The sequence below is a fragment of the Carassius auratus genome, chromosome 16, assembly GCF_003368295.1.
Source record: "Carassius auratus strain Wakin chromosome 16, ASM336829v1, whole genome shotgun sequence".
Classification (NCBI taxonomy): Eukaryota; Metazoa; Chordata; class Actinopteri; order Cypriniformes; family Cyprinidae; genus Carassius; species Carassius auratus.
In genome coordinates, this window is record NC_039258.1 from 20,151,146 (window position 1) to 20,169,143 (window position 17,998).

Below are 17,998 nucleotides of genomic sequence, written 5' to 3' on the forward strand. Positions count from 1 at the left end.
TTTTTTACACTGTTAAAGAGTTGAATTCCCATGCTAAACATGGACAAAGTTTCAAAAATTAAGTTGTACGTTTGAAGGAGTATTTTTGTTCCAAAAATAATCCTTCCGGTTTGTCACAAGTTTTCGGAAAAGTTTTTTCGAGTATGGGTCTGTGTGAGGTTAGATGGAGCGGAATTCCCTTATATGGGTCCTAAGGGCACTTCTCCCGGAAGAGCGCGCGCTCCCGTAGAGCAGAGCAGAGACATTCACTGATCAGAGCGAGAGACCGAAATGTCACAAAAGTGTGTTTTTGGTTGCGAGGGCAAGACAACCCTGCACAAATTACAAAAAAAAAAAAAAACATCAAGGGACCAGTGGACGGAGTTTATTTTTAAAGAGCATCGACGGAGTTGTGCAAGTGTTTTTGTTTGATCCCTGCATTTCAAAGATGCTTGTTTTACAAACAAGGCCCAGTTTGACACCGGATTTGCATATCGTTTATTTCTTAAGGATAATGCAGTCCCAACGAAAAAGGGTCACGATCGTGTGTTGGAACCGCATGCGGTGAGTAAAACTGCTTCAAATATCTCTGTGTTGTTAACTTAGCTATCGGCACGTAAGCACATCAAGTAAACCTTGTACACCTTTAAAGAAAAAAAAAGACGACAAAGTGGAACTTAGTCATTTTCCAAAACCGCTAAGTGTAGCGGAGGCCAGCGAGTAGTGCTGTGCAGGTAAACCTCCCTGATCTCAAGATACGCACTAGCAACAGACGCTAGTGGCTGTAGCCATTAGCCTCCTTGTTAGAGGAAACCCGGGTTCGAGCCCCGCTCGGAGCGAGTGTGAGGAGCGTCAGAAAGGCCCCGGGAGAGAGGGGTTACATAAGCAAATATATACAGTTTCAATACATACCACATAGAGACTGTTTTGGAGAATTAGGGAAGGACTGTATTTGTGCTGTCATAGGTTATTCTGTATCCGCACTGGTGTGTTGGTAAGAACACATAAGACTCAGTTGAATCAAAGTTAGGAGTTTACTGTTGATCAGGTAGAGTGGTAACAGTGAGTGGTCTGAAAATATCAAAGAATAAAAGAAATATTAGGTATACAACAGATTAAATAGCATTCACACAAGCAATAATACAGGTTACATTATTAAAGTTGTTGCAGTACACAGTTGTCCACAAGGTGGCGTCGCGAGCTTACTCATTGCATTAGATATGACAGATGTCATTGCAACATGTCAGGGAAACTGCGTGTCATATAATATATACACAAATATAAACAGATAATACTATAAATCAACATTAAGATATGTTACTCATATTATAGTGGTACTCAGGCTTAGTTATACGTATTGTAAAAGACAAACTTTGGCGCTTAGGCGCTAACGCGGATTGCCGCGATAAAGTAAACAAGCTCTTAATGCAAAGACAGCAAAACTGCATTCAAACACACTGAAATGATCATATGATAACTGGATATAAGCAACTTACTTTCTAGGTATTAACTCGCTCACATAACACCACTAATAAAGGCAAAGGAGAGATTAGTTAGGCGTAGAAGAATTCACAGTTCGTCTCTTGCTGAGTATTAGGCACTGACTGACGTCACTTAATAAACTGCACTCTGATTGGATGAATCCTTCGTGACATTGCCGCCCCCAAATATGCTTGCATATTTGCACTCTATAACATTAGTCAGTCTCAGAGAGCTAAGACTCTAGATCTGTGAATGCAGGAAGGCGGATCAGCCGAGTCACAGGTCGGATGTAAGTCTTGTCCTTAACCTGAATCTCTGCAGCTCTGATATGGCCATCAGAACCTGGGAATGTCTTTACAACTTTGCCTACTAACCATAATGCTCGTGGTAATTGTGGATCGATGAGCATTACAATAGTTCCAGTAGAAAGGTCACTGGTGTCTGTGTGCCATTTGTTACGGGTCTGCAGTGTAGGCAGGTAGTGACAGATGAAACTTAACCAGAACTGATCGGCTAAAACTTGACTCTGTCTCCATCTCCGTCTGCCCATAAGTTCTGTAGCAGGATAAACTACAAAGGGTATTGAGCTATCTGGCCGCCCCATGAGCAGATAATTTGGTGTGACAGGGTCGAGGTCAGCTACATCACTGGAAATGTAACCAAGGGGCTTGCTGTTAAGCATTCCCTCCACTTCAATGAGCACTGTTTGGAGTACTTCCTCTGTTACGACTTGGGAGCTAACTGTGACGCGAAGGGCAGTCTTGACAGACTTAATTTCTCTTTCCCAAGCACCTTCAAAGTGTGGGGCTCCAGGTGGGTTGAAGTGGAATGCAATTTTCTGTTTAGCTAGATGTAGCTGGATCTGGGGAGTGAGTGACACAAAGGCTTCTTGCAACTCTCTTTGTCCTCCATAGAAGTTAGTACCATGATCTGAATACAGCTCAGCAGGTGTGCCGCAACGGGCTACAAATCTTCTCAAGGCCATTAGGAAGGAATCAGTATCAATAGATGTAAGGAGGTCTAGGTGAACACTCCGTGTTGTGAGACATTTAAAAATGATCCCCCACCTCTTTTCACATCGTCTGCCAATCTTGACTTGAAATGGTCCAAAACAGTCCATGCCTGTACTATAGAATGGAGGTTTGAGTAGTCTGAGTCGAGCTGGTGGAAGATCTGCCATTTTAGGAATTACTGGTTGGTTTTTCCATTTCTGACAGTCTTTGCATAGATGTTGTTGTTTGCGGATAGCTTCCCGTCCTCTCAGTATCCAAAAGTTTCTCCTTATCTCTCCAAAGACTCTTTCAGGTCCAGGATGGCAGAGTTTACTATCGTAGTCTCAGATCAGTAACTTGGTAACCCAGTGATGTGGGTCAAGGACTATAGGGTGTATAACTGATAACTCTAGTCCTTCAGCTTGACGTAGACGGCCACCGACTCTGATAAGCTGGCAAGAGTCATCAAATTCTGGTGCAAGAGTGAGTAGTCAGCTAGTGGAAGGTATAGGTTTACCAGCTTTTAGCAGTTTGTACTCATTAGGAAAACTATCAATTTGAGATTTCAGCAGAATATGCCTTTCTGCAGTTCGGTACTCCTCTGCTAATGGAGATTCTGTATCCTTAAGCCCCTGAACTGTGGCCTCTACTAACTCGTTCCAAGTGCTGTGTGTGGTAAGGTCAGGAATATCAGGTACAGCAACTTCTGTCATAAGGCCATAGAAGATTCCTTTACGCTCTTCTGCCTTGATTTCTGGTGGCTGTATGAGGGGGGTGACAGGCCATGCTTATTCAGACTCAAGTAGGAATGATGGTCCTTGGCTCCATCTGTTGGGCATTGATAGTTCGGAACGAGTTTTACCAGAGGTCGTCTGCAGGATTACTACTTGAATCTACATATCACCAGGTACAATCAGCTGTCAGCTCTTGAATTTCGGCTATCCTAGTGCCAACAAACACCTTGAATCTATATGATTCAGACTTGAGCCAGGCTAAAACGGAGGTGGAATCTGTCCATAATGTTACTGTATTGATCTGGAGGGTGAGCTCAGTATGCAAGAGTTTGGCTAATTGGGCACCAATCAGGGCAGCACACAGCTCTAGCCGGGGAATGGTCAGACATCGTTTTGGGGCAACCTTGGACCTTGCTAGTAGAAAGCCTAACTGAATATGACCATTGTCATCCTCCATACGCAAATAGGCGACAGATCCATATGATTGCTCAGATGCATCACAAAAGATGTGAATCTGTTTGGTGTTGTGAGAATGATCCATACCTGAGGTTGTGACACAGCGTGGTAGTGAGATATTTGCCAACGTAGGCAATTCTGCCTCCCATTCACTCCAGTATCTCAAAAGTTCAGCTGGTAGATTTGGGTCATCCCAGTCTCGTTGCTTATCCCATAATCTCTGAACTAAAATCTTGGCTCGCATGGTGAATGGCAGTATGAATCCCAGGGGGTCGTATTGAGTTGCAAGTACTCTGTAAATGTGCCGAAGGGTACATGGTCCAGGCTTAACAGGACGGGTATTATACCAAAGGAGGTCTGATTTGCAGTGCCACCTTAAACCTAGTGCCGATTCTTGCAAATCGGTACGATCTTGGGATAGCCACAACTCTGTATTAGTGGATCTCGCTTCTATCGGTAGGTGGTCTACCACATTTGGGTCATTACTTGCCTACTGGCGAAGTTCAAAACCACCGCTGGCAAAAAGGGAACGGAGTTTGTCTACAAGCTGCCTTACCTGTTGAGGTGATGTGAGGCTCTTCAAGCAATTGTCCACGTACAAATTCCTTTCTACAGTGGTTCTGATACTGTCTTCAGGAGTGCTGTGGTCCATAACATGTCTTTGGATAGCATAAATGGCACAACAAGGACTACATGTAGTGCCAAAAGATAGCACTTGCCAGAAACTGAGCGGCAAGTGCTATCTTTCGGTAGGTGGTCTACCACATTTGGGTCATTACTTGCCCACTGGCGAAGTTCAAAACCACCGCTGGCAAAAAGGGAACGGAGTTTGTCTACAAGCTGCCTTGCCTGTTGAGGTGATGTGAGGGTCTTCAAGCAATTGTCCACGTAGAAATTCCTTTCTACAGTGGTTCTGATACTGTCTTCAGGAGTGCTGTGGTCCATAACATGTCTTTGGATAGCATAAATGGCACAACAAGGACTACATGTAGTGCCGAAAGATAGCACTTGCCATTCATAAATGTCTGGTGGTCTAGTTTTGTCCAGATCTCATCATATAAAGCGGAGAAGATGACGGTCATCTGGGAGGAGACGGACCTGATGGAACATCCCTTTAATGTCGCCGCTTATTGCCACTGGGTGTTCAAGAAAGCGTAGGAATACACCTAACAGGGATGGACCCAAGGCTGGTCCTGGCAGCAAATAGTCATTCAGGTTATGGCCTTCAAAGTCAAACGAACAATTAAAAACCACTCTGTTTTTTTGACTATGCTGCACAAGGTGGTGAGGGATGAACCATGACTCGCTGTGTAAATGAATTGTTTCAGGTGGGAGTTTGACGACATAACCCAAAGTTTGTAGTTTCTACATCTCCTGTTGGTAGGTGGCCACTTTGATAGGGTCTTTCTCCAGGCGTTTCTCTGTGTTCCTAAGGTTACAAAGCACTGCCTCCATTGGAGCTTGATGAATGGGCATATCTTTCTTACGCAAGAGAGGAGTGGCATAGCGACTCACGCCATCAATCATTACTCTGACAGTCTTCGACTGGAGCAAGGTAAGGGCTTCTTTGTCCTGCTTAGACTGAGTAACAGATTTCTCTGATCTGTCGGGAATCACGTCTGCTTCCCAGAGTCTCTTAACATTCCGGAACAACTCTGTCATGGAGGGATTAACTGCAATGTGCAGACACTGATGGGAGGTGACATTATCTCCAAAGACTGTGGCAGGACCTTGTAAGGACCAACCTAGTCTGGTCCTGACTGCTGCTGGACCTCCAGGTGGCCCAAGTCGTACTGGCTCGATCGGAGTGATAAGGTGAGGATGATCCGCTCCGATCAGTAACAGGGGACAGGCTTTGTGTACAGGCTGTAATGGTAAACCTCTCAGATGTCTGTAGTGTTGCTGAAGCTCTGCAACAGGGTAAGTATGTTCAGTCAAGCTCAGTTGTTCTGCAGTGAAGGCTCCTGTTATGTTGTAGCTCCTGCCTGGCTGGGATGGAGTTAAAATCTGAAAGGACACTGAGGCACCATGAAGCTTAGTGATGTCTTGCTGTATAGTTCGCAAGGCTAAGTCCTCTGTCTGGCCTGTGAGTCCCAGCTTTCTGGCTGCCGTTGGTAATAGCATAGTTCATTCAGAACCATCATCAAGCACAGCGTAAGTATCCAGGCTCTGCCCCTTATGCTTCAGAATGACTCTGACCACTTTCAGAAGTACGTTACTGAATCCTTGAGGGCAGTCTAGGTATAGCCTTTTGCTAGTTGAACTAACTAAACAGGTCCCTTCATTTACTGGCTTAATGTTGACCTCATGTAGAATCTGGAGGTGTTTTCCATTAAACAAATGGCAGAGTTTCTTAAGAGTGCACTGTGCAGCTCGATGATTGCGTCCACACTTCCAGCATCTGTTATTAGTCTTAATCCAGTCAATCACTTGGGATTTGGTTAGGGACTGGAATGTGGGGCAGTGACTCAGGTAATGTTCTTTACTGTCACAATATGGACAGAAGGCAGAGATCTTAACTTGACTTTTGGCTGACGTTGATGGAATTGAGGAAAATGGTTCATTTGAGCCATGAAGGATTGTAGTCTGTCTAGTCTTGGCTTTAGTCTCCTTCTGTTGATCCACTCGGGAAAGGGCTCGAGCTTTCTGGGGCTTAAATCCACCAAAGTTCTCTGAATCTTGGCACCAAGATTCGAACTTAAGCCATTTTGCTAGGTCAAGGAGAGTGTATACTGAGCCTGGTTCATAACTCATGTGTCTGCGGAAGGATGCTCTTTGTTCTGGAGGGAGTTTGGACAAAAGTCGAGCAACATGAGATCCACAGTGCAGCTCAACATCTCCTTCTTCCCCTAATGTCTAAAGGGATCCTACTAGTGCTTGTATCTGAAGAGCAAAACGTTCAAAGCCTACAGTGTCACCTGACTGAACATCTGATGCATCCATAATGGCAGCAATTTTGCTCAATGCAAGCTGGTGAGGTCGACCAAACCATTCAGTAAGGGCTGCTAAGGTGTCTGAGTAGGGAGTGGTTGAATTTAGAAAGGAATCAGCAATGAGGCGAGCATCTGCTAACTTCAGGTGATCTATCAAAACTTGGTACTTGAATAGCTCTGAAGCTTCGTCAGGTAGTAGGTTAGTCAAAGCAAGTTTGAGATGAGCAAATTCACCAGGGTCTCGGCGGGTAAAATCTGGAATGGTTGGCTGTGGACCTCTATAAATTATCTCTTGTCTTGCAGTATTAGCCTGTGTTCTTGGAAAGTTAGCTGGTGTGATGTGTGGCTGACTGTAACATGAAGAAGGATGTGTGGATGTAACAGAAGCTCTCCTTCCTGTCGCTGGCTGCCTTGTATCCTGAGTAACTCTATGAGCGTCAACAGTACCTGAGTAAATCTGAGCAGCTATGTTATCTGGAACAGAGACATTTGCGTAAGGCTGCACTGAAGGAGGCACATGTTGTGAATAGCTGATTAAAGATGCATAAGGATCTGGATTCTTAGGTGTAGAAAAGCGGCGCGGTGCAGGCACTGGAAAGCCTCTGGGGGCTGGTATAGGTGTGGGAGACTCTGACTGTTTGCTTGCAGTTCTAGGCAAAGGAATTGGAGGGGTTAGTACTTGGGGCTGTGGTTGAGGTGTAGGATCTGACTTTTTACTTTGCGACTGGTTAATCAGCATCTCCTGCATGCTTTTCTGAATCTCTATCATGGATCCTCATGGATGACTGATCGGCATGGTGGCGTCTATTCTCTTGTTCTAAATCATGCACTGCACTTTGGACATCAGGAAGTGGTGAATGTGCAGTCCTGCGATGGTTGTGTTCTCCTCTCTCACTCAAATAATCTGTGGTAAGGTGCCAGGGCTCCAGTGTCAAGCGTGATGATTCTAAAGAATCAGGTGATCCAACAACCTCTTCTCTTTGATCATGATGAATACTGGGGGCACGCAGATGTGCCATACGAAGATCTCTATCATAATCATTCTGTTGCATGTCATCTGACCCTTGTGGCAGGAGGACATTATCTCTGGGCAACCCAGCATAATGTAACTCAAAATCTTGTAAGTAGGTTGGTTGACGAACTGTGCGTCTAGGGCATGCTCCTTGAACTTGATACTCTGCATTCTGATCCTCTGACATCATTAGTCCAATGTAGATACAGCTATCCGGCTCGAAGGACCAAACTGTTTTGGAGAATTAGGTAAGGACTTTATTTGTGCTGTCATAGGTTATTCTGTATCTGCACTGGTGTGTTGGTAAGAACACACAAGACTCAGTTGAATCAAAGTTAGGAGTTTACTGTTGATCAGGTAGAGTGGTAACAGTGAGTGGTCTGAAAATATCAAAGAATAATAAGAAATATTAGGTATACAGCAGATTAAATAGCATTCACACAAGCAATAATACAGGTTACATTATTAAAGTTGTTGCAGTACACAGTTGTCCACAAGGTGGCGACGCGAGCTTACTCATTGCATTAGATATGACAGATGTCATTGCAACATGTCAGGGAAACTGCATGTCATATAATATATACACAAATATAAACAGATAATACTATAAATCACCATTCAGAGATGTTACTCATATTATAGTGGTACTCAGGCTTAGTTATACGTATTGTAAAAGACAAACTTTGGCGCTTAGGCGCTTTCGCGGATTGCCGCGATAAAGTAAACAAGCTCTTAATTCAAAGACAGCAACACTGCTTTCAAACACACTGAAATGATCATATGATAACTGGATATAAGCAACTTACTTTCTAGTCATTAACTCGCTCACATAACACCACTAATAAAGGCAAAGGAGAGATTAGTTAGGTGTAGGAAAATTCACAGTTAGTCTCTAGCTGAGTATGAGGCACTGACTGACGTCACTTAATAAACTGCACTCTGATTGGATGAATCCTTCGTGACAGAGACGCTGTTGTAGTCGTTGCTGCTGCTGCTCTCGTTCAGTTTCAGCCTCGGGATCTGATTCTGGATCATAAATAAACGGCTGAATCTGACTGTTTTGGATGATGTTTTTATTTTCCTCACGGTAATGTCACAACTTCCAAATGCTGTCAACGCAAATGCCTACTCGCGCTCGTGATTCTTTAGCTCCGCCCACACGTCACGTCTCCAGCGGCTCGTGTTTTTCCGAAAAAAATCGGCACAGACTATTTTTCTCTTATAAATGAAACTAAAGACATTTTGGAGATATGAAGGATGCAGTACTACTCTATAGGTACTTAAGATTAACAGGAGATTGAGTGAAACTGAGCATTTTACCCCCCCTTTAACTAGTAACTTTACCCCAATATGTTAACTAACTTTATTATTTAGTATTAATAGACTGTTAGATTATGGTTATAGTTTTAGTTAGGGTTATGTAGCCACCTTATCAATTTACCGCTGGACTGATAAGGGCCTGAGTTCGAAATTCGAATTAATAGTGTGTCTTCTGATGGAAAAGTATTACTAACTGATTACTTGTTGAATTATGTTCGCTTCACATACTCACTATACAATTCAGTCACGGAAATGGAACACAACACACTACACAATTAAATGAGTTTTCCCATTAAAATCCAACCCCGTTGCAGGCCTGATTCGATGCTAGAGATCATTGTGGTTATTAAACAAACAAAGACCTCTTCGATCAGCCAAGCAAACAAAATGAAGTCTTATAATAATAATTAATAAAATAAATAATAATAATAAACTTTCAGTTCACTGTTACTATAATGGATTTAAAAAAAAATAAAGTCCTGAGTCGGAAGTGGATCACAGAACATAATTAGTCAACAGCTTAAAACAATCAGCGTACACATCATAAATCATACAAAATCTAATCTTTTTAATCTTTCTTACATCTTTTCTTTCTAGCAGCACGAATAGTACCTCTAGACCAGAGTTTCCCAAAGTTCAGAGGGGTAAAAACATAGCAAAAGCTCCACGAACTCCCACCTCTTTGTTAAAAAATATATAAATTAATAGTATTTAGATACATTGTATATTAGACATATTTAATAAAGCAGATTGTTTCTTTGAACAAAATTATCAATATTTATTAACCAGTTTGTAAGAATTTCATGTGAATTATGAGGACTACCATCAAATTTTATATTTTTATTTTCTGGTTAAAGCTGCAGTAGGGAACTTTTGACGCTCTAGCGGTTAATAAACAGAACTGCTTGCATCTTGTGGAAGAACATCGTAGCCGTAACTACTTCTCTCTGTTTATGTCTATGAAGAATCACAAAGGTACTGGGTTACTCCGCCGCGGTACCCCCGAAGCAATCTAAAATAGTCCGAATATAAACACTTATTATAGGTGTACCCTAGTGATACAGGACAAGCTAAAAACACGGTTTGGAAAATGGATTCATGGTGCACTCACTTATTATGTTCATTTTTCTACATTTTGAACACAAACAAAGTTACGGACCGCAGCTCTGATTGGTTGTTTTTAACCGGGAGCACATGACTTTCTGCAAATGGCAATAGGACCACTGGGAGGAGCCAGAGGAGCTTGATTTTTTTCACAGATTATCTGTCTCATATTCTACTGTCAGGACATAATGACAGGTTTAATAAATATGTAAAAAATATTTCTTTACAAAATTTCCCTACAGCACCTTTAAAGTAAGATGATGTAAACACTCTTTACGAATATATTTTAATCCACAACACTACATTCTTTCTGTTCTGGTCATGATCAGTTTTGGTTTAGTTTTCTGTGATTCTCTTTCTCCTGCCTTGTTTGTTTTTATGGTTTTTGATTAATTTGCTCATTAGTAATTATTAGTTAACTCCCTCCACCTGTTTTCCCCTCGTCAGCTGCCTTATTCAAAGTCTTCTTCCTATTTGGTATTTTGTCTGTTCTTGTTGATGTTTATTAATTGCTCTCATGATGATTTATTGATCTGTCTGGATATTATCTCCTTCATCCTTGTGCATTTGTACCTCACCGGCCCGTAACAAAAGAATGGACCTACAGTTTTTTGCCCCCCAACAGACTTACATCAGACTCACACCAGTTATTTTTGGGAGTTGGCATGCCTAATGCACTAGTGGTCCAAGGCAGGCCTCTCTGGGAGCGGTCCTTGGGACAACTTTGCCGCATGTGCGAAGTGGTAGCTGGAGAATAATGGACTATACTTCTCCATCTGCCCCACTGGTGTGGACATCTCCAGCCCCACTCCCAAACCAATGACCAGCCAGCTTTCATCCTGCTGCACAGAGTTATTGCCAGAGCCCACCATGACACATGAGCCAGTGCACATCACCGCTACTGATCCTGTCGTCGCCCTGGAGCCTGAGCCTCTTGGATTGTCTTACTAAGTGCATGAGCCAGCAACATCATCTGTTCCTGAGAGAGTTTTGGTGGAGATCAGGGGCTTAGAGGGAAGCCCCACCCACACTCCTGCAGCTAAGGGTGAGCTGCAGCTGGTCTCTGGGAAGTTGAAGACAGGGTCTCCTCACGCCAAGGCGAGATTGGAGACTTGAAGTCCCGAAGTGGATGAAGAGGAACTTATGGACATCTTCCAGATGGATTTAATAGACTAGTTTTGGGAGGCATTACCCAGTTCTCCTGTGTCTCTGCTGGTTCTGCCCAGTCCTGAATCTCCTGCGTCTCTCCTGGTTCTGCGCATCTCAAGTCCTCCAGTGTTTCCCTCCCAGCCTCCCTCTCCTGCCTCCTCTTAAACCAGCCAGTTCCTCAGCCCTATCGCCGCTGGTGCCTGTCAGTCTCTCAGCTGACCCTCTGGGTGCTCTGATCCACCTCTGGGCTTAAAGTCTCCAACTTTGCCTTGGCGTGAGGATCCCCTGTCTATGCATACAGAGTTCGAGCCCTGTAGTCCACCTCTGTCCTTCGACCCACCGGTTCTGCCTTGGCTGTTAGCTCCCTAGTCTTCACTGTGGCCCGTCATCCCACCAGCTCCACCCGGCTCCCTCTTCCCTCTGACTCCGCCTTGGTCAGCCGTTGACCATCCACCACCTTGAGACTCCTCTGGCTTTACATTGTCCTTCCATCCCTCCAGCTCTGTCAGGCTCCTCCCCTCCAGCTCTGCCTCCATCCTCAGTTGCTCTGCTGCAGTCTTCCGGAGCCCTGCCTCGGTTGCCTGAACCCCTAGCTCTGCCTTAGCTCTCCATCTTATCGGCTCCATCCTGGGTTCCTCATCCATTGGCTCAGTCTCCGTCAGTTGACCCCTTCTCCACCATGGCTCTTACCGTCAACTCCTATGTGGGCCGCTATCCTGGCTGGCCTCTGGAGTGACATCTGGCTCCTCCTGCTCCGGGCTCCTCCCTGGCTCCTCCCTCCATTCTGCACCCTCTCCACTGACTGCCCCATGCCCGCCTCCTGAACCCACACCCAACTTTTTTGTCGGCACAAGGACATGCCGTTCTGGGAGGGGGCGAACTGTTATGGTCATGATCTATTTTGGTTTAGTTTTTTATTTATTTATTGTTATTAATTTGCTCATTAGTCATAATTTGTTAACTCCCTCCACCTGTCTTTCCCTTGTCAGCTGACTTAAATCTTCTTCCTGTTTGGTATTTTGTCCATTCTCATTGACGTTTCATTGCTCTCATGTGAGTTTATTGACCTGTCTCCTGGATATTCTAATTAAAAAAAATATTTTTTTTGATAATCTCCTTTGTCCTCGTGCGTTTGTACCTCACCAGCCTGTAAAACTTTCTGCATGGCTTACTATTTACAATTATATTGCATAAAAGTGTGTAACTGGAGCTACATAGTTCACAAATATATTGCAATGAAATACATAACTATTTGTATAAGGATTTGATGTCTGGATTTATCGACGTCAGTTTAAAATGGAGATCATATTCCACACTCTACGTAGTACTATAACTTGTCTTTAAGGCCACAATCACTGAAAATCCGACTTCACATATACACATTGTGGCAAATGGCTTTAAAAACCTTACTGCCTTGTTGGAGTTTAGGGTATTCGTTTGACACATGTCAAAATTACACAAATTAGTTTCAAGGAGCATAGAGGATGTAATTGTGGGACACAACTGCAAGGAACAGAACAGCTTCATTCTATCCTGTGACAGCTCCTTAAAACTGATTTTTTTGACAAAGTACAGGAACGCGTTGAATGTGGAAGTATGGCGGGATTTCACTTCCATTAATAACCAATTGAGGCTTGCGCACACAGTAAATCTCTTCTGCGAGAGGAAAACAAAATCAGACGTGAGGAAACGGGAGCCTGCGAGCTCATTCAAACTCCCATGCGCGTGATTTGTCCAATCATAATCTGTATAAAAACATGGACGTAGTGTCCATGACGTCAACCATATACTCCTGAAGAGCATATTTTAACCTAAAAGTTTGCAGAGTGTGCCGTCACCATCTTGGCACCGCGCGACTCTCCCGGACAATTGAAAATGGGCAAAAAGGTGGGAGCTGGTTGCTGAAGCCACACCCACCTAGTGTGACGGCAGTGTCAGCAGCGGCAATCCACCTGTCATTCAAGTGGCCACACCCTTAATTATGCAGAATTTTAATTAAGTTAAATGGATAATAATATAATATAAATTAAATGGATGAGTTATAACACCCCCCCCCCCCACACACACACACACAGAGTTGTCATGAAGGGCAAAATTAGCTATGTAGACCAAAATTATTTTTTTAACCAGACTGTAAACATGTCTTTTTCTGCTGTAAAGTTGGGCATTTTAACATGGGGAGACTATGGAACTGTCTCCCTTTTGCAGCCAGCCTCTAGCAGCCAGTTGATTAATTGCAGTTTTAGTCACTTCCTTGTTGGCTTTACCAGAGAGAACAGGAGGTTGGCGCTCGAATACAATACAAGCCCTTGCGCGCACTCGATCTTCTCTCCTCTGCAGCTTGCGTGAACACTTTTATTTTTGTCAGTCGTGGGCGGGGCTTGCAGTTTTAATTGTTACCTGTCAAATGTCATTGGTTATTCCCCTTTTCCTGAAGTCAGTATTGGACGCCTGTTATGATTAATAATTCAGTTGACACATGGCTTCATCAGTGGACCAAATACATGTGACTCATCATTTAATTTGCTTGTTTTATTTACTTTTGTCTTTATTTAATGTAATTTAATGCATTGTTCATAGTGTAGATCTTTTCCAGATACTCCAGGAAGTCTTCTGATTACTATTGATTGCAGTCTTGTGATGAACCTTTGAACCCTTTTTACAGACTGTAATAATACACACACACACACACACACACACATTGATTTGTGAATGTTGAACAAATTGTGAATAAAAACAGAATGCAATGTTGTGGAAGTTTCAAATTTCAATTTTTTATTCACAATACAACAATGTTTAAACTGTGAAAATGTATCATTTTAAGGGAAAAATAAGTTGATTTTAAATTTCATGGCATCAATACATCTCAAAAAAGTTGGGACAAGGCCATGTTTACCACTGCGTGGCATCCCCTCTTCTTTTTATAACAGTGTGCAAACGTCTGGGAACTGAGGAGACAAGTTGCTCTAGTTTAGGAATAGGAATGTTGTCTCATTCTTGTCTAATACAGGCTTCTAGTTGCTCAACTGTCTTAGGTCTTCTTTGTCACATCTTCTTCTTTATGATGCGTCAAATGTTTTCTATGGGTGAAAGATCTGGACTGCAGGCTGGCCATTTCAGTACCCGGATCCTTCTTCTACGCAGCCATGATGTTATTATTGATGCAGTATGTGGTCTGGAATTGTCATGTTGGAAAATACAAGGTCTTCCCTGAAACAGACGTGTGGATGGGAGCATATGTTGTTCAAGAACTTGGATATACCTTTCAGCATTGATGGTGCCTTTCCAGATGTGTAAGCTGTCATTTTAAATGAGCCTTGGCCCAGAGAAAACGCCTGCGCTTTTGGATCATTTGTAAATATGGCTTCTTTTTTGATCTTTAGAGTTTTAGCCAGCAACGGCAAATAGCACAGTGTATTTGCTTATGTTATATATATGTATTTGCAGGTTGTGTAAATGAATGCAGCAAATAACAACCGGGCCTCGACATCATACCAATTCTTATCAGAAGTCCAATCAAGTCAAGTCAAGTCACCTTTATTTATATAGTTCAGTTTCAGTTTATTGTCCCCTAAGGGAAACTTGTCTTACAGCCAGGTAAACACACAGGTAGCACAACAGGTAAACACCACATACACATACAACAACAATACAAACTATTAATTAAAAACACTGTTACACTACTCATCTAGATCAAGAATTATGCAAGTTTAGCAACCGAATTGCACTTGGTATAAAAGAGTTCTTTGTCCTATTGGATTTAAAACGAGGTACTCTGAATCTCCGGCCTAAGGGGAGGACCTCAAAAGAACAATGAAGGGGGTGATTTACACAGTCCAATATGGCATCTGCTTTCCTCATAACCTGCCTCTCATAGATATTTGTCAAGGAAACCTGTGGGCATCCTATAGACTTACCAGCCACCTTGACAATATAGCTGAGGTTATTTTTCTCCCTCAGGCTGATGCCCCCATACCAGGCAATAAAAGCGAAAGTAAGAACAGATTCAATAAAAGATTTATAAAATAAAGACAGGATAACCTTATCAACATTAAAAGAGTTAAGCTTCCTTAGGAAGTACAATCGTTGTTGTCCCTTTTTACAGATCATCTCTGCATTTATGTTAAATTTAAGTTTATTGTCTATCACAGTGCCCAGATATTTGTACTGCTCCACTACCTCTATGCCAATTCCTTTTATATAGGTGGGTGGAGGACTACCTGATTGTTTTCTCCTAAAATCTATGAGCATATCCTTGGTTTTAGAGGTGTTAAGATGGAGAAAAGACCTGTCACACCAACTTACAAACTCATCGACCACTGGCCCATGCTGAGATTCATGTTTCTGCAGTAAACTGACAATAACTGTATCATCCGCATATTTCAGAATGTGTCTATTACTATACTGACTCCTACAATCGTTAGTGTAGAGGATGTATAGTAAAGGTGAAAGTACACAACCCTGCGGGGAGCCAGTGGAAGAGACATGCCTTCGAGAGAGACAACCATTCACCTTAACTCGCTGTGTTCTGTTAGTTAAAAAGTCCATAATCCAGCACACAAGATTACTCTCAATGTTAAATTCTGATAATAATTTACTGACTAAAACGTGTGGCTGGATAGTATTAAAAGCAGAAGAAAAATCCAAAAACAAGAGCCTGGCATGTGTACCAGGACCCTCTAAATGTCTATAGAGGAGATCTAAGAGTGTAATCTGGGCATCCTCTACCCCTCTGCTAGCCCTATATGCAAATTGCAAAGGGTCCAGGGCCCCACCCACCCTGAACAGCAGAAGCCGCTTAACAATCCTTTCAAATGACTTCATGACCAGTGAGGTCAATGCCACTGGTCTGAAGTCATTTAGTGTGCTCACAGTGTTGCCCTTCGCCACTGGAACTATGATAGACTCCTTCCAAGCCATTGGGACCCTTCCCTGTTCCCAGGACATCTCAAAGATGTTTGCAAACTGCCTCACTGCTTCATGAGGCAGTGACTTTGCAGGCAACGTTTTTGCATAAAGGCACCTCATGAAACTGAGTTTGGACAGTTTTCTGAGACAGCATAACGGTTTAATGATCTACAACAAAATAGAATGAGTTTTGATGATTAAACGAATATTGAATTACTATAATACTGATTTCTTGCTAGAAATTACATTAAAAGTGCTTAAAGTTAATATAACTTACCACCAAATGCAACTTTCAGACACCATCTTTGTTTTTTTTTAATTTTGTATGTTTATTTTTTTATTTTTGCTGACAGAATGGAATGCACAGGATTGTGGGATATCAAAGGAAGTTAAGGATACATCTATGCTACCTTCATAAATTGTGCAGATAAAGGCATCTCAGGAGACAGGAAGTGAAACTAACATTGAATTTGGACGTGCCTTGATGCCTTCCTATCTTGTAATGCGTCCTCTGAAGGTGGCGTTTTTCTGTTTTCGGATGCAGCCTACCTGTAGTGTGAGTTGTTTGTAAGGGATAGCAACAGTAACTAAGAAGGACGGGTCTTTGCCAAAGGTGAGTTGTACTTGAAAAGTTACTTAGTCTGTTTTACTCTTGTTCTTTTCCAGAGCAAAAAATAAATAAATATCTCAGACAACTACTATGTGTCTGTGACGACTCCACATTTACTGAGCAGCATTCAACTCAGTCACATCACTCAGTGTTTCTCCTAAAAAAGTCTGTGTTACAGCATGAGCCAAATAAGAATCACATTGTTTCACAGTTAGCAGAATGTTTAAAGTGGACTAATGAAAAACAGTGTCACCACTTCAGCCATTTAGCAACTTCTTTGATCTACCATGTATTAAGTACATTGAACAATATGAATTAGACATATTGACCCCTGTTATAAAGTGAAAAGTATATGCACATTAATTATTAATTAAAGAGAGAAACAAGGATCAATAAGACAGGAGTTCAGAGAGGGTAACAGGGGAAATAGATAGGGATAGGAGAGCAGATGAAGAAGGTAAGCAAGATATACACGTAGAGATGCATGTTCACAAATGTACACAAACCTTCAGGCAAACATCTGAGAGTCAGATTGTTCACTATCTCTGGCTAAAGGTTGTTGGTGGCTGGCAGGCACTGGGAGTGACCTGGTGTATGCTCACTGAGACACTGCTGATGGGATACAATGGAGGACAGGAGAGACTGGTTTGTGTGACCTTCAAACACGTGAGATCAGCAACACTGGGCAAATGTAAAAAAAAAATAAAAATTCTAAGCCTGTTCACATTGTAAAACAAATACAATATATACACAAATGCATACTTTCTTTCATCCGAACACAATTGATGTTTCCCAGTTTTGATGCATAATGCTAGATAAATTGAGAATAATATTTCAGCCCTGAAATCTGCAAACACCTGATGAACATGCCATACAACTTTGTTTACAAATCAGTTATTGGGCACAGCTACAGGTACCCTACAGTCACTGCATGTCTATTGGCTGGTAGTAAACGATGTGAAAGAAACATGTCATATATGTAAAATTTTATTATATGTCATGAAACTCTCATATAGCTTCTTTCTCTGCAGCACTTTTAAAGTCAAGGAAAATTAATCTTAATAAAGACTTTATTTTGGAATTATATGATATTTGTGACTTTTATAACCTTAAAAGCCTTATTCTGAGGAACATTATTCTGAATTCTTCAAAATGCAATTGCATTTTCATACAGCATAAGTGCATGTTCTGCAAAAACATTTATCTTCTAAATTCATTTTATTAGCCTTATTAAACCACCAAATAAATGTAGGTTTAAACCCAGCAAACAATAAACTTGCAGTCACTGATATGTAAGAGAGACACACTGCCAAACCTCA

At 42.2% G+C, this 17,998-nt stretch overlaps 1 protein-coding gene across 1 annotated transcript; it reads right to left on the reverse strand.

Annotated features, from left to right (window-relative positions):
- Positions 1-850: 850 nt before the first annotated feature.
- Positions 851-4,155, reverse strand: LOC113116852 (uncharacterized). Its single transcript, XM_026285176.1, has 2 exons — positions 1,476-4,155; positions 851-1,050 (listed from the first exon to the last, which is right to left on the reverse strand). Exon 1 carries the CDS (start codon positions 2,639-2,641, stop codon positions 1,694-1,696), a length of 948 nt encoding a protein of 315 aa, XP_026140961.1. The 5' UTR covers positions 2,642-4,155; the 3' UTR covers positions 851-1,050; positions 1,476-1,693.
- Positions 4,156-17,998: the final 13,843 nt, after the last annotated feature.

What these genes read in the sequence shown, in the direction of transcription:
- LOC113116852 (XM_026285176.1), bottom strand. Translation starts at nt 2,641, where the DNA reads ATGGCAGATCTTCCACCAGCTCGACTCAGACTACTCAAACCTCCATTC.